Here is a 12135-nt window from a genome sequence, read left to right on the forward strand (position 1 = left end):
GCGAATTATCGAACCCAGGAGAAAGGTGGTGGGTGCTTTGGGAGGAATGGTTGGTGAAAGGGCTGGAGGGAGGCAGCATGTCTGGCCTTGCAGTAATAGGTCTTGGGTTACTGCTGGTAATCCTGTCTTCCTCTTGTGAGATTAGAGGAGGTCAGAACATGTGGCTTCCTTGCCCTTTTTGCAGCCATGGACTCAGAACCGACTCATAGCGACCCCTCCTTGGTCCGAGACAGTATCACTACGGAAGTACATTGCTCGACCTTTCTTCCAAGGAGTAGTTGGTGGGTTTGAACCACCAACCTTCTGGTTAGCAGTCAAGTGCCTTAGGCACTTGGCTACCAGAGCTCCTATGCCATATATTAGGTCCCCTAAATTTACCCCTAGTTTTTCCTTGAAGAACTCTATTGTTGTAGGTTTCACATTTAAGTCTTTGATCCATCTGGAGTTAGTTTTTGTGTATAGTGTAAGGTACAGATTTCATTTCATTTTTCTGCGAATGCATCTCCAGTTTTGCCAGCATCATTTACTAAACAAACATTCTCTTCCCCATTTAATGGATTTCGGCCCTTTGTCAAAGATCAGCTGACCATATGTTGATGGATCTATTTCTGGGTTATCAATTCTATTTCATTTGTTTATGTGTCTGTCATTATACCAATACCAGACAGTTTGGCTGCTGTGGCTGTATAGTAGGTTTTGAGATCCGGCAGTGTGAGACCTCCTGCTTTGTTCTTCTTCTTCAATAGTGCTTTGCTTATCCAAGGTCTCTTTCCTTTCCATATAAAGTTAGTGATTGGTTTTTTCATATTCTTAAAAAATGTTGATGGGATCTGGATTGGGATTACATTGAATGTATAGATTGCTTTGGGTGGAACTGACATTTTCACAATGTTCAATCTTCTTATCTATGGACATGGTATGTCCTTCCATTTATGTAGATCTCTTTCGGTTTCTTGAAGTAGTTTTTTTTATAGTTTTCTTTGTACAGGTCTTTTGTGTCCCCGGTAAGATTTATTCCCAAGTATTTTATTTTTTTGGTAGCTATTGTAAATGGTGTTTATTTCCTTATTTCTTTTTCAGCAATCTCTTTGCTGGTGTAGAGGAATCCAACTGATTTTTGGATGTTGATCTTGTATCCTGCCCTGATGCAAAATCTTTCATTTAGTTCCAGTAGATTTTTGACTCAGTCTCTTGGGTTTTCTAGGCATATGATTGTATCATCAGAAAATAGGGATAGTTTGACTTCTTCCTTACCAATTTGGATGCCTTTGATTTCCCTTTCTTGCCTTCTGGCCCTGGCTAGGACTTCTAGTACAGTGTTGAATAGAAGTGGTGATAGCAGGCATCCTTGTCTGGTTCCTGTTGGCAAGAGGAATGGTTTCAGTCTCTCTCCATTGAGCATAATGTTGGCTGTTGGTTTTGCATAAATGCCCAGTTTTGAGACCCAGGTGCCTGAGACCTCTTATTTTGTTGTTCTTCAGTCATGCTTTGCTTATCTGAGGTTTCTTTCCTTTTCATATAAAATTAGTGATTGTTTTTTCCATATCCTTAAAGAATATTGATGATATCTAGATTGGGATTGCATTGAATGTATAGATTACTTTGGGTAGTATTGACATTTTCACAATGTTCCATCTTCCTATCCACGGCATGGCATGTTCTTCCATTTGTGTAAATCTCTTATGGTTTCTTGAAGTAGTGTTTTGTAATTTTCTTTGTATAGGTCTTTTGTATCCCTGGTGAGATTTGTTCCCAAGTATTTTATTTTTTTCGTAGCTTTGGGAGCTCTGATGGCGTAGTGCCTAAGGCATGTGACTGCTAACCAGAAAGCTGGATGTTCAAACCCACCTGCCACTCCTCGGAAGGAAGGTTGGGCAATCTACTTCTGTAGTGATCTTACCTCACAAATCCAAGGAAGGATCGCTGTGAGTCGGATCTGAGTCAATGGCAGTGAGTTTAGTTTTTATGGTTGTTGTAAATAGTATCGATTTCCTTATTTCCTTTTCAGCAATCTCTTTGCTGGTGTAAGGGAATCCAACTGAGTTTTGTATGTTGATCTTATATCCTGCCACTAGCTAAATCTCTCAATTAGGTCCAGTAGTATTCCTTTTCAAACTGTCATTCCCAGCATAGTAGATCATATGGTTGTCTGATTCAAAATGGCCAAAACCAGTCCATGTCAGCTCACTAATGCTGAGGATATCAATCTTTATGCGTTCCATTTCCTTTTTGACAACTTCCAATTTTCCTAGATTCATACTTCATACATTCCATGTTCCGATGATTAATGGATGTCTGCGGCTGTTTCTCTTCAATTTGAGTGGTGTCACATCAGCAAATGAAGGTCTTGAAAGCTTTCTCTTTTCCATATGAGTAAGGCTGAGTTTACTCAGATGTTGCAGCTCTTTCCAAGTCCTATTTTGAGAGCCTTTTAGCCTAAACAGACTATTACTAAAGGTGCGTGGTAATGTACCAAACAGTATTTCTTTGCTTTTTATAAGGTTTCCCTGGCCAATTCTTTGAGAAGTGGACGGCCTCTTCCTTCTTCCTAGTCTGTCTCAGTCTATAAGCTGGGCTGTTACCTGTGCACCAGGTGCATCTTGCTGGGTTTTAAACACCAGAGGCTCAGCCTCAAAACTCAAGTCTACATGTCTCCACAGTAGGACAAACCGACAGACAAGTTTGTCTTGCTGTCGGAGGCCTCTCGTATCACCCCCACCTGGCCTCTGTCTGGCTTCCTGGCTTTTAATCCCCTTTCTCCTGCTCTTCTGGCCTGCTGCTTTGGGCGTCCCTGAGTTGTCCCTGGGGCTGACTGCTCTTCTGTCCGGGTTCCTGGCTTTTATCCCCTTTCTCCTGCTCTTCTGGCCTGCTACTCTGGGCTGGCCTGAGTTTCCTCTCCTCACCTAGTCCCTTTGGCTGATTGCTCTTCTCTCTGGCTTCCTGGCTTTTAATCCCCTTTGTCCTGCTCTTCCCGTCTGCTACTTTGGGCATCCCTGAGTTGTCTCTCCACACCTGTAACCCTGGGCTGACCTGGGTTTGGGTGAAGTTTACAGAGCAAATTCATTTTTCGTACAGCAGTTCATACACATTTTGTCCCATGACATTGACTGCAGTTCCCCACAATGTAATACCTCTCTTCCCACTTCCTCCCCATAGTTACCTTTTTCCTGTGTCCCTCCCTCCCATGTACTAACGCCCCTCCCCAAGCTGTCTCCTTGAACAAATACTACCCTTCTGTTCTCCTATGATTCATCGCTCCAAGTATTGTGTCTACTTGATGTAAATGTTCAGCCCATATGCCTATTATTTGGCTGGAAGCCACAGGAGTGAGTTCAGTTCCAGACCTAAAGGTCAGCTGTGGGCCATAGTCTCAGGGGTTTCACTAGGCTCTATGAGACCAGCAAACCTGGTCTTTTTTTTTTTTTTTTAATGATTTTGAGTTTCATTCCATATTGTTCTCCCACTCTATCCAGTATCTCTTTCACCGATCCCCCTCCAAGTGGTTGACAGTGGTAGCTGGGCACCATCTATTTCTGGTCTCATGATTATATTGGTTAAGGATTGCATGGTGTACCAGTCCCTTGGACTAATTTTTTCCATGCATCTTTGGTTTTCTTCATTCTTGTTTTCTCTGAAAGAGAAAAGACCTATCGTTGCATCTAGATGGCTGCTTGCAAGTTTTTAAGACCCCAGTTGCTGCTCACCAAAGTAGGATGTAGAACAATGTTTTTGTGTAGTATGTTATGCCAGTTGAGCTTGATGTCTCCTGCAACCATGGTCCTGAGCCCACAGGTCCAAGTACTTGCTCCCTCCTGGTAGTTGAGTGTGGCCAAGAAGTTACCACAACCTTGTCCTTTGTCAGCTCTACTGTATACCTGGACATTCTTACAGCACATACAAATACACTTGTAGAAACAGTGTCTGCCAACCCTATACATGGTCATGGGCACACTACCCCCTGCATAGACATACTTGATTGTTCTGACTGTCCACCCATGTATTTACCTGTAGATTATTGTTTATTATGACTGATCATGCAGTACTGTATGTGCAAAAGGGTTGATCTTTTTTGTATATTCCTCCCATGTACATTTGTTTGTCTTCCTCAGTGTCACAGTGTTGATCACTCACATTTGGTACCTTGCCCTTCTCTTCACCCAAACTAATTGTTGTCTCTGCTTACCTAGCAGTGTTCCCTTCTTTCCCCTCCCACTCCTGGTAACCAACAAAGAAAGTTTCATTCCGTATATAAACCTTTCCTTGACTTTTTAGAATAATGAACTAATATGACATTTGTCCTGTGATTGACTTAATTCACTCAGCATAATGTCTTCCAAGTTCTTGATGTAAGAGATTTCTGAGCAGAAATATTTGGGTTTATTTTTTAAAAGATTGCTTTAGCCTTTTTGCCAGAATGTAGCTAGCTTCACATCAGCTGAGAATGCAGTGTTTCTTCTAAATTCCACCCTGAGTAAGCTTTAAATATTCTCTGGCATTTATTCCCCACTTCGTTTTGAGTGCCTCTTAAGATGTGAGGGCAAAACTCCTTGTAAAGAAAAACTAGGTAAGTATTGCTTTGAGGGTTGTCCTTTTGATTTTGTTGTTATTCATTAGTTAAACTCAGAATAAAATGTTGTTGTATTTCTCTGTCCTGGGGAATGATTTTTCCTTCTTACTGTGACATTTCTAGGTTTTCACAGTTAACACTTTTCTTCCTCATCCCCAGTCTTAACCTACTCATTCCTTACTAGAGATACTACTGTATTACTCTTAGATTGTCCTCCTTCAGACCTGACTCTCAACCCAGCATGCCTTGGGAATTCTATTCCCTTCATCATCCAGCTGTAAGGATAGAAAAACTCAAACCAAAACCAAAACCTGGTTCAAGCTGCATTTTATTTATTTATTTATTTATTTGATCTGGATTATTGTAACAACCTCCTGACAGGTTTACTTGCTTCCTGTCCCTGCCTCCTTGCTCTGCTCATATACCCTACTCCTATACTTGTATACTCTCAACAGAACAGCCAGACTGAGATTGTTACAACTTAAGTCAGATCATGCCATTTTTCTCCTCTATCTCTCTAGTGGCTCCCCATTTCACTCAGAGTAAAATTCAGAATTCTAAATATGACTTATAAGGCCCTACTTGTGCTGGACCCTTGTTATCTGTCGGAACTACTACAGTCTTAAAGTACTCTACACTACTCCAGTCACATTAGCCTCTGGTTTTCTTCCAACCTGCCTGGCATACTTCTGTTTTAAGGCCCCTTTGCACTTGCTGTTCCCTTTGTCTGGAACATTCTTCCCCTGCTGTTTGCGTAGTTACTATTTTTCTTTCCTTCAGCACTTTGCTCAGAAATCCCCTTTCCTGAGCACAGTAGATGAAATGTTAACCACCTCCTTCACAAGATTCTGTATACCTTTCCTGCTTTTTTTCTCTCTTAGCACTTAACACCTTCTAATGCACCATATTTTACTTATTTATTTTGTTTACTGTCTGTCTTCTTACTTTACTAAGGTAAGCTCCTTGAGAGATTCTGGCCTGTTTTGTTCACTGTGGGGTCCCTAGTTTGTGGCTCAGCGTTGTCTTATAGTAGACAATCAATACGTATTTTGAGTAAATGATTTCTTTCATGTGCCTTAAATACAATGCATGGATTTGAAGCTATCCACTATTACCAAAAATAGTTGTTAGTTGACATTGGAGATTGATTGAAAAAATATTTGTGTTGGCAGGGCCATCAAAGAGCTACAGGGCCAGCTGGACTATGAACGATTGCGTAGAGAAAAATTAGAATGTCAGCTTGATGAGTGTCGAGCAGAAGTGGATCAACTCAGGGACACACTGGAGAAAAATGAGGTCCCCAACTTTGTGGCTATGGTTGGTGTCTTTCTTAACACATTTATATATCTCAAGTAATAGTATAGAAGAGTGGCTAAGAGTGCAAGCTTTGAACTGAGTCTATTTTGGTTTGAATTTTGACTATAACCCTTTTTGGACTGGACAAGTCATTTAACCTCTCTGTGCTTCAGTTGTAAACTGGAGATAAATGGCCCCCCCCAAAGTGCTGAAGTGCTGCTCATCTGATGTTCCTAAGTACAAGAAGGCTGTGTTGTGCCTCAGTAGTGAAAATGTGTGTTAGATAAGCTTTTCTCAGGGTGAGTTATAGTGCTCTTGCCTTGAGTTAAATGTTAACAAATAAACTATGTTTTACATAAGGAATCTTTAAACAGAAGCACACGTAAAACAAAGTTATGTATTGATTGGTTCATGAAAGTGATTTTGCCAGTGGCTCATAGGAACTTAACTCTGTATTTTCCCTGGAGCAGTTGTTCACTATTCACTAATTCATTGTCCATGGCAACATTATAGAAACAAGGTTATGTATTGATTTGTTCATAAAGGTAATTTTACCAGTGGCTCATAGGAACTTAACTCTTTATTTTCCCTAGAGCAGTTGTTCAGTATTCGCTAATTCAGTGTCCACAGCAACTTTATAGAGTATAACCACAGCAAATTAATTGTGTATATATATATATACATAGTATATATATATATATGTACACACATATATATGTTAGCACATATTAAAGAAATATATATATGTATATATCACAGAAGAAAGACTGGACAATCTACTTCCATAAAGATTTACTGCCTTGGAAACCCAATGGGGGTTGCTGTGAATTTGAATTGACTCGATGACAGTGAGTTTTTTTTTCATATGTACATATATGTATAAATTGCCTTTGAGCAATTTGCCTTTGAGTCAATTCAGACTCACAGCAACCCCCATTGGGTTTCCGAGGCAGTAAATTTTTATGGAAGTAGATTGTCCAGTCTTCCTTTGGTAGAGTGGCTGGTGGGTTTGAACTGCCAACCTTCTGGTTAGCAGTCAAATGCTTAGGCACTGCACTGCCAGAGCTCCTTATGTATATGTGTGTGTGTGTATAAATGGTTTGAACATTCTCAGTTCATTATAAGTATTCATTAAGTATTGTTATTGTTATTATTATTACTCCATATAAGGAGAAAATATTTTTTATAAGGAGAATAATCAATAAGAATTCCAAAATCGCTAGGGCATGTATACTGAAAAGCAGATGGAATATAGAAAACAGTGAAAATGAAGGGAAGAAACCCCAAATGGTGCTTATATTTCAGGCCATCTAGTGTTCAGTGCAAGTGGTTAACACACTCATCTGCTAACTGAAAGGCTGGCGATTTGAGTCCATCTAGAGGTGCCTCAGAAGAAAGGCCTGGTGATCTACTTCTGAAAAATCAGTCTTTGAAAAGTTTATGAAGCACAGTTCTACTCTGACAAACATTAGGTCATCATGGGTTGGAATGACTTGATGGCAACTTTGTTGTTGTTTAATCTTAGAGAGTGCATTGAGAAAACGGACTTTCTCTCTCTTTTGTAAGTGAAGATGGCCATGATGTGGCCTTTGTGTACAACTCATCTTCACATAGTGTAGGATTCAAGTTTGATTTGGCTCCCTTGCATAGGAAATTTTTTTCTTCGGGTATCATAGATGAATTAATTCTGTTCCAGGCCCTATCATCTCAATATGACCTATAATAAAAACTTCCTGGCTGCCCCAAGATTCCAGTTTCTCATCATCTCCTGCATCCTGATACCTAGACTTATTTCATTTTTTGCTGAAAACATTCAGTGGCCCCTGATACTTGTTTTGTCAAATGCAAACTCTTTATCCTGCCTTTTTATTTTACACACACCATTTATTAATCTCTTAAAAAACACTTTAAAATATTAAAATAAATATATTTGTTGTATAATCTTAAGAACAGAACAGACATTCCTTTTCCTAGCAAGTTCCACTCTCCAGAAGAGATGACTGTTACGAGTTTGGTATGTATCATGTTGTGTGCCATGAAATTGATTCTGACTCATAGCTACCCTATATGACAGTAGAACTTCCCCATAGGGCTGCCTAGGCTGTAATCTTTATGGGAGCAGATCACCAGGTCTTTTCTCCCACGGAGCTGCTGGGTGGGTTCGAATCCCCAACTTTTTGGTTAGCAGTCGAGTACTTAACCATTGTGCAGCCAGGACTCCTTGATATGTATTGTGTTAGGCTGGGTTCTGTAGAGAAGTAGAAGCAAAACAGTAAAGCTTATATATATATATATATATATATAGAAAGAGAAATTTATTTTAGGAAAATGGCTCACACACTTACAGAAGTTGGCAAGTCCCAAGTTCTTGGATCAAATGTCAAACTGGAGGCTTTTCCCGACTCACGCAATGGCAGGGGTTGACGAGTTCAAGATTGGCAGGCAGTCAACGGCACATAACAACAACAACAAGAACATTGGCTGTTGACTCTGATGGATGACAAATCCAAGATCACCAGGCTGAATGGTGGATTGTTTGCTTGTGGACAGTTGTAGGTGGCTCAACAGGATCCAGATCCACAGAAGATTCTCTCATTTTCCCAGGATGTCCATAAATATATCGGAAGCAGGCCACACCCCTAGGGAAACTCCCTTTCAATGGATTGGCTGCTCAAAACATGTATATCTGATCTCATCATGGGAATAACCACATCATAACTGCTTAAACCACTGAGAATCATGGTTCAGGCAAGTTGACACATAAGCCCAACTATTACAGTTGTCAACTTGGCAGTTGTACTCATCTCCTTAACCACATATAATCTGTAAATAAGGGCAATTGTACAGTCATATTTGCACCTAACATGATACACTAACATGCATACACCTGAAATGCGTTAACCCTGTTTACATTTCATAGTTCATAACTGAAGGAAACAGAAATAGTCCTTGTTTCTGAAGGTGGTCACATGATCATAGCTGATATTCAGAACTACTTTCTTCCACCATCCATTCTGTATTTCCCCTGCCCTCAGCAAGCACCTCAGCTAGTCATGGTTCTTTGCATGGTGGGATGACTCAAACCTTAACTCCTGAAGGGTCTGGGCCATTACTAGTCATATCAGAATTGGGTTGCTGTAGTTTTCCATTACTTTAATTGCAGCGCATGGTAGTACTAAGAGACATTCTAAAGAATCTTCTGTATTCCAGACATATTCTTCTTTACTTCTATTATGTAACATCAATCCAATTTCCCCTTGGTAATCAGGATCTATCACACCAGACAGTACAGTAACTCCCTTCTTTGTTTATTGATCCAGAGGCATGAGGAAGCCAAAATGGCCGGGTGGCATTCTTAACTTCCAGTTCAGTGCAATTAGTATTGTGTCTCTAGGTGGGAGTTTTCCTCCCTTTGGGACTAAGATCTCCAGACCCGCAGAGCATAGGTTAGCAGGGACAAGAAGCAACATTTTTTGAGTGAGTCACTAGGGGTAATAGTGAGTGGTACCACTTCCATTTCCACCCCTTGGTTCTTGGCCCTGTGATTCCTGGCTATTGGAGAAAAGCACCATATATTGGATGCTGGTTTAGAGCATATACAGCCTCCTGGAGAACATTGCCCCAACCCTTCAAGGCACTGCCACATAGCTGGCACCATAATTATGTTTTTAGTAGGCAGTTCCATTGTTCTGTCAAGCCAGCTGCTTCAGGATGATGGGAAAAATGGTAAGACCAGGTAATTCCATGAGCAAAGGCCCATTGCCATACTTCATTTGCTGTGAAATGAGTCCCTTTATCTGAAGCAATGCAATGTGGGAGAAGGCATTCTGTAAGTCCACGGATGGTAGTTTTGGCAGAAGCATTGTGTGCAGGGAAGGTGAATCCATATCCAGAATAAGTATTTATTCCAGTAAGAGCAAAACACTGTCTTTTTCATGATGGAAGTGGTTCAATGTAATCAGCTTGCCACCAGGTTACTGACTGATCACCCCGAGGAATGGTTCCATATCACAGACTCAGTGTTGGTCTCTGCTGCTGGCAGATTGGGCACTCAGCAGTGGCGGTAGCCAAATCAGCCTTGGTAAGTGAGAGTCCATGTTGCTGAGCCCATGCATAACCTCCATCCCTGCCACCATGGCCGCTTTGTTCATGATCCCATTGGGCAATGACAGAAGTAACTGGGGAAAAAGGATGATTGGTTTCCACAGAATGTGTCATCCTGTCTGCTTAATTGTTAACATTCTCCTCTGCTGAGGTCACCTCTGAGGTCACCTATCAGTGGGCATTCACATGAGACACAAATATCCTTCACTCCTTTGGCCCTTTCAGAGAGATCTATCCACATACCTCTTCCCCATACATCCTTGTCATCAGTTTTCCAGTCATGCTCCTTCCAAGTCCCAGACCATCCAACCAAGCTGTTGGCAACAGCCATGAATCCGTATATAGTCATACATCTGGCCATTTCTTATTCCATGCAAAGTGAATAGCCAGATACAGGGCTCAAAGTTCTGTCCTTTGAGAGGATTTCCCTTCACCACAGTCCTTCAGGGAAGTCCCAGAAAGGGGCTGCAGTGCTACAGCTGTCCACTTTTGAGTGGTGCCTGCATATTGCGCAAAACTATCTGTAAACCAGGGACAAGTTTTTTCTTCCTCAGTCAACTGACCATAAGGAACTCCCCATGAGGCATAGGTGCAGACTGGGAGAGAGAAAGTAATGTGAGTGGAGTGGAAACCATAGGTATTTGTGCCACTTCCTCATGCAACTTACTTGTGCCTTCAAGTCCTGCTTGAGCCCAATCTCTTATATACCACTTCCATTTAATGATGGAATGCTGCTGTGCACATCCAACTTTATGACTTTGTGGGTCAGACAACACCCAGTTCATGATGGGTAGCTCAGGCTTCATGGTGACTTGGTGACCCATGGTTAGGTGTTCAGTCTCTACTAAAGCCCAGTAATAAGCCAAAAGCTGTGTCACTGAAGCATGGATTATTCAGATAACTTCTCAAAAGAAGAGTAGTTATCTGCAGAGGATGACAGGGCTTTGCTCCAAAATCCCAAGGGTCTGTGTTGCAGTTCACCAATAGGGGCCTGTCAAAGACGCCAAACAGCATCTCTGTCTGCTGCAGACATTTCAGGCACCATTGGATCAGCTGGATCATATGACCCAAGTGGCAGAGCAGCTTGCATGACAGCCTGAACCTATTGCAGAGCCTTCTGTTGTTCTGGGCCCCACTTAAAACTAGCAGCTTTCCAAGTCATTTGATAAATAGTCTGAAGTAACACACCCAAATGAGGGATCTCTTGCATCCAAAACACTAAGAGGCCCACCAGACATTGTGGCTCCTTTACAGTTGTGGGAGAAGCCAGATGCAATAACTTATCCTCCACTTTAGTAGCAATATCTCTAAATGCCTCACACCACTGGAACCCTAGAAATTTCACCGAGATGGAAAGTGCTTGAATTTTTGTCAGGTTAATTTCCCACCCTCTAGTACGCAAATGTCTCACCAATAAGTCTAGAGTCATTGATACTTCTTCTTTACTCGGTCCAGTCAGCATAATGTCATCAATATAATGGACCAGTGTGATGTCTTGTGGAAGGGAAAGGCGATCAAGATCCCTACAGACTTAATTATGACATAGTGTCGGGGAGTTTATATACCCCTGAGGAAGCATTGTGAAAATATGTTGTGGGCCTTACCAGTGAAGGCAAACTGCTTCTGATGGTCCTTTGAAATTGGTTTTGAGCAAAAAGGCACTGGCCAGATCAATAGCTGCATACCAAGTACCAGGAGATGTACTAATTTGCTCAAGTAATGGAACCACATCAGGAACAGTAGCTGCAATTAGAGTCACCACCTGATTAAGTTTACAATAATCTACTGTCATTCTCCAAGATCCATCTGTTTTTCGCACAGGCCAAATAGGCAAATTAAATGGGTATGGGAATCACCACCCCTGCATCCTTCAAGTTATTTGATGGTGGCAGTAATCTCTGCAATCCCTCCAGGGATGCGTTATTGCTTTTGGTTTACTGTTTTTTAAAGTAGAAGTAGTTCTAATGGCTTCCACATGGCTTTTCCTACCATAAAAGCCCTTACTCCACATGTCAGGGACCCAATGTGGGAATTCTGACAATTGCTTAGTATATCTGTTCCAATTATGCATTCTAGAACTGGGGAAATCACTGCAGGATGGGTTTGGTGACCCACTGTGAGACACACTTGAGCTAAGACTCCATCAATAACTTGATCTCCATATGCCC

The 12135-nt window shown here is 41.4% G+C and overlaps 1 protein-coding gene across 1 annotated transcript in view; it reads left to right on the top strand.

The window, feature by feature from the left end:
• Window positions 1–5923, top strand: part of ANKRD42 (ankyrin repeat domain 42) — a 181988-nt gene extending 176065 nt beyond the window's left edge. The window contains 1 exon segment of the mRNA XM_042781710.1: window positions 5740–5923. Coding sequence (XP_042637644.1) covers window positions 5740–5923 — 184 coding nt within the window.
• Window positions 5924–12135: the final 6212 nt, after the last annotated feature.

The sequence above is a fragment of the Orycteropus afer genome, unplaced genomic scaffold (genome assembly GCF_000298275.1).
Source record: "Orycteropus afer afer isolate SDZICR_OR568_19922 unplaced genomic scaffold, OryAfe1.0 scaffold00154, whole genome shotgun sequence".
NCBI classification, from domain to species: Eukaryota; Metazoa; Chordata; class Mammalia; order Tubulidentata; family Orycteropodidae; genus Orycteropus; species Orycteropus afer.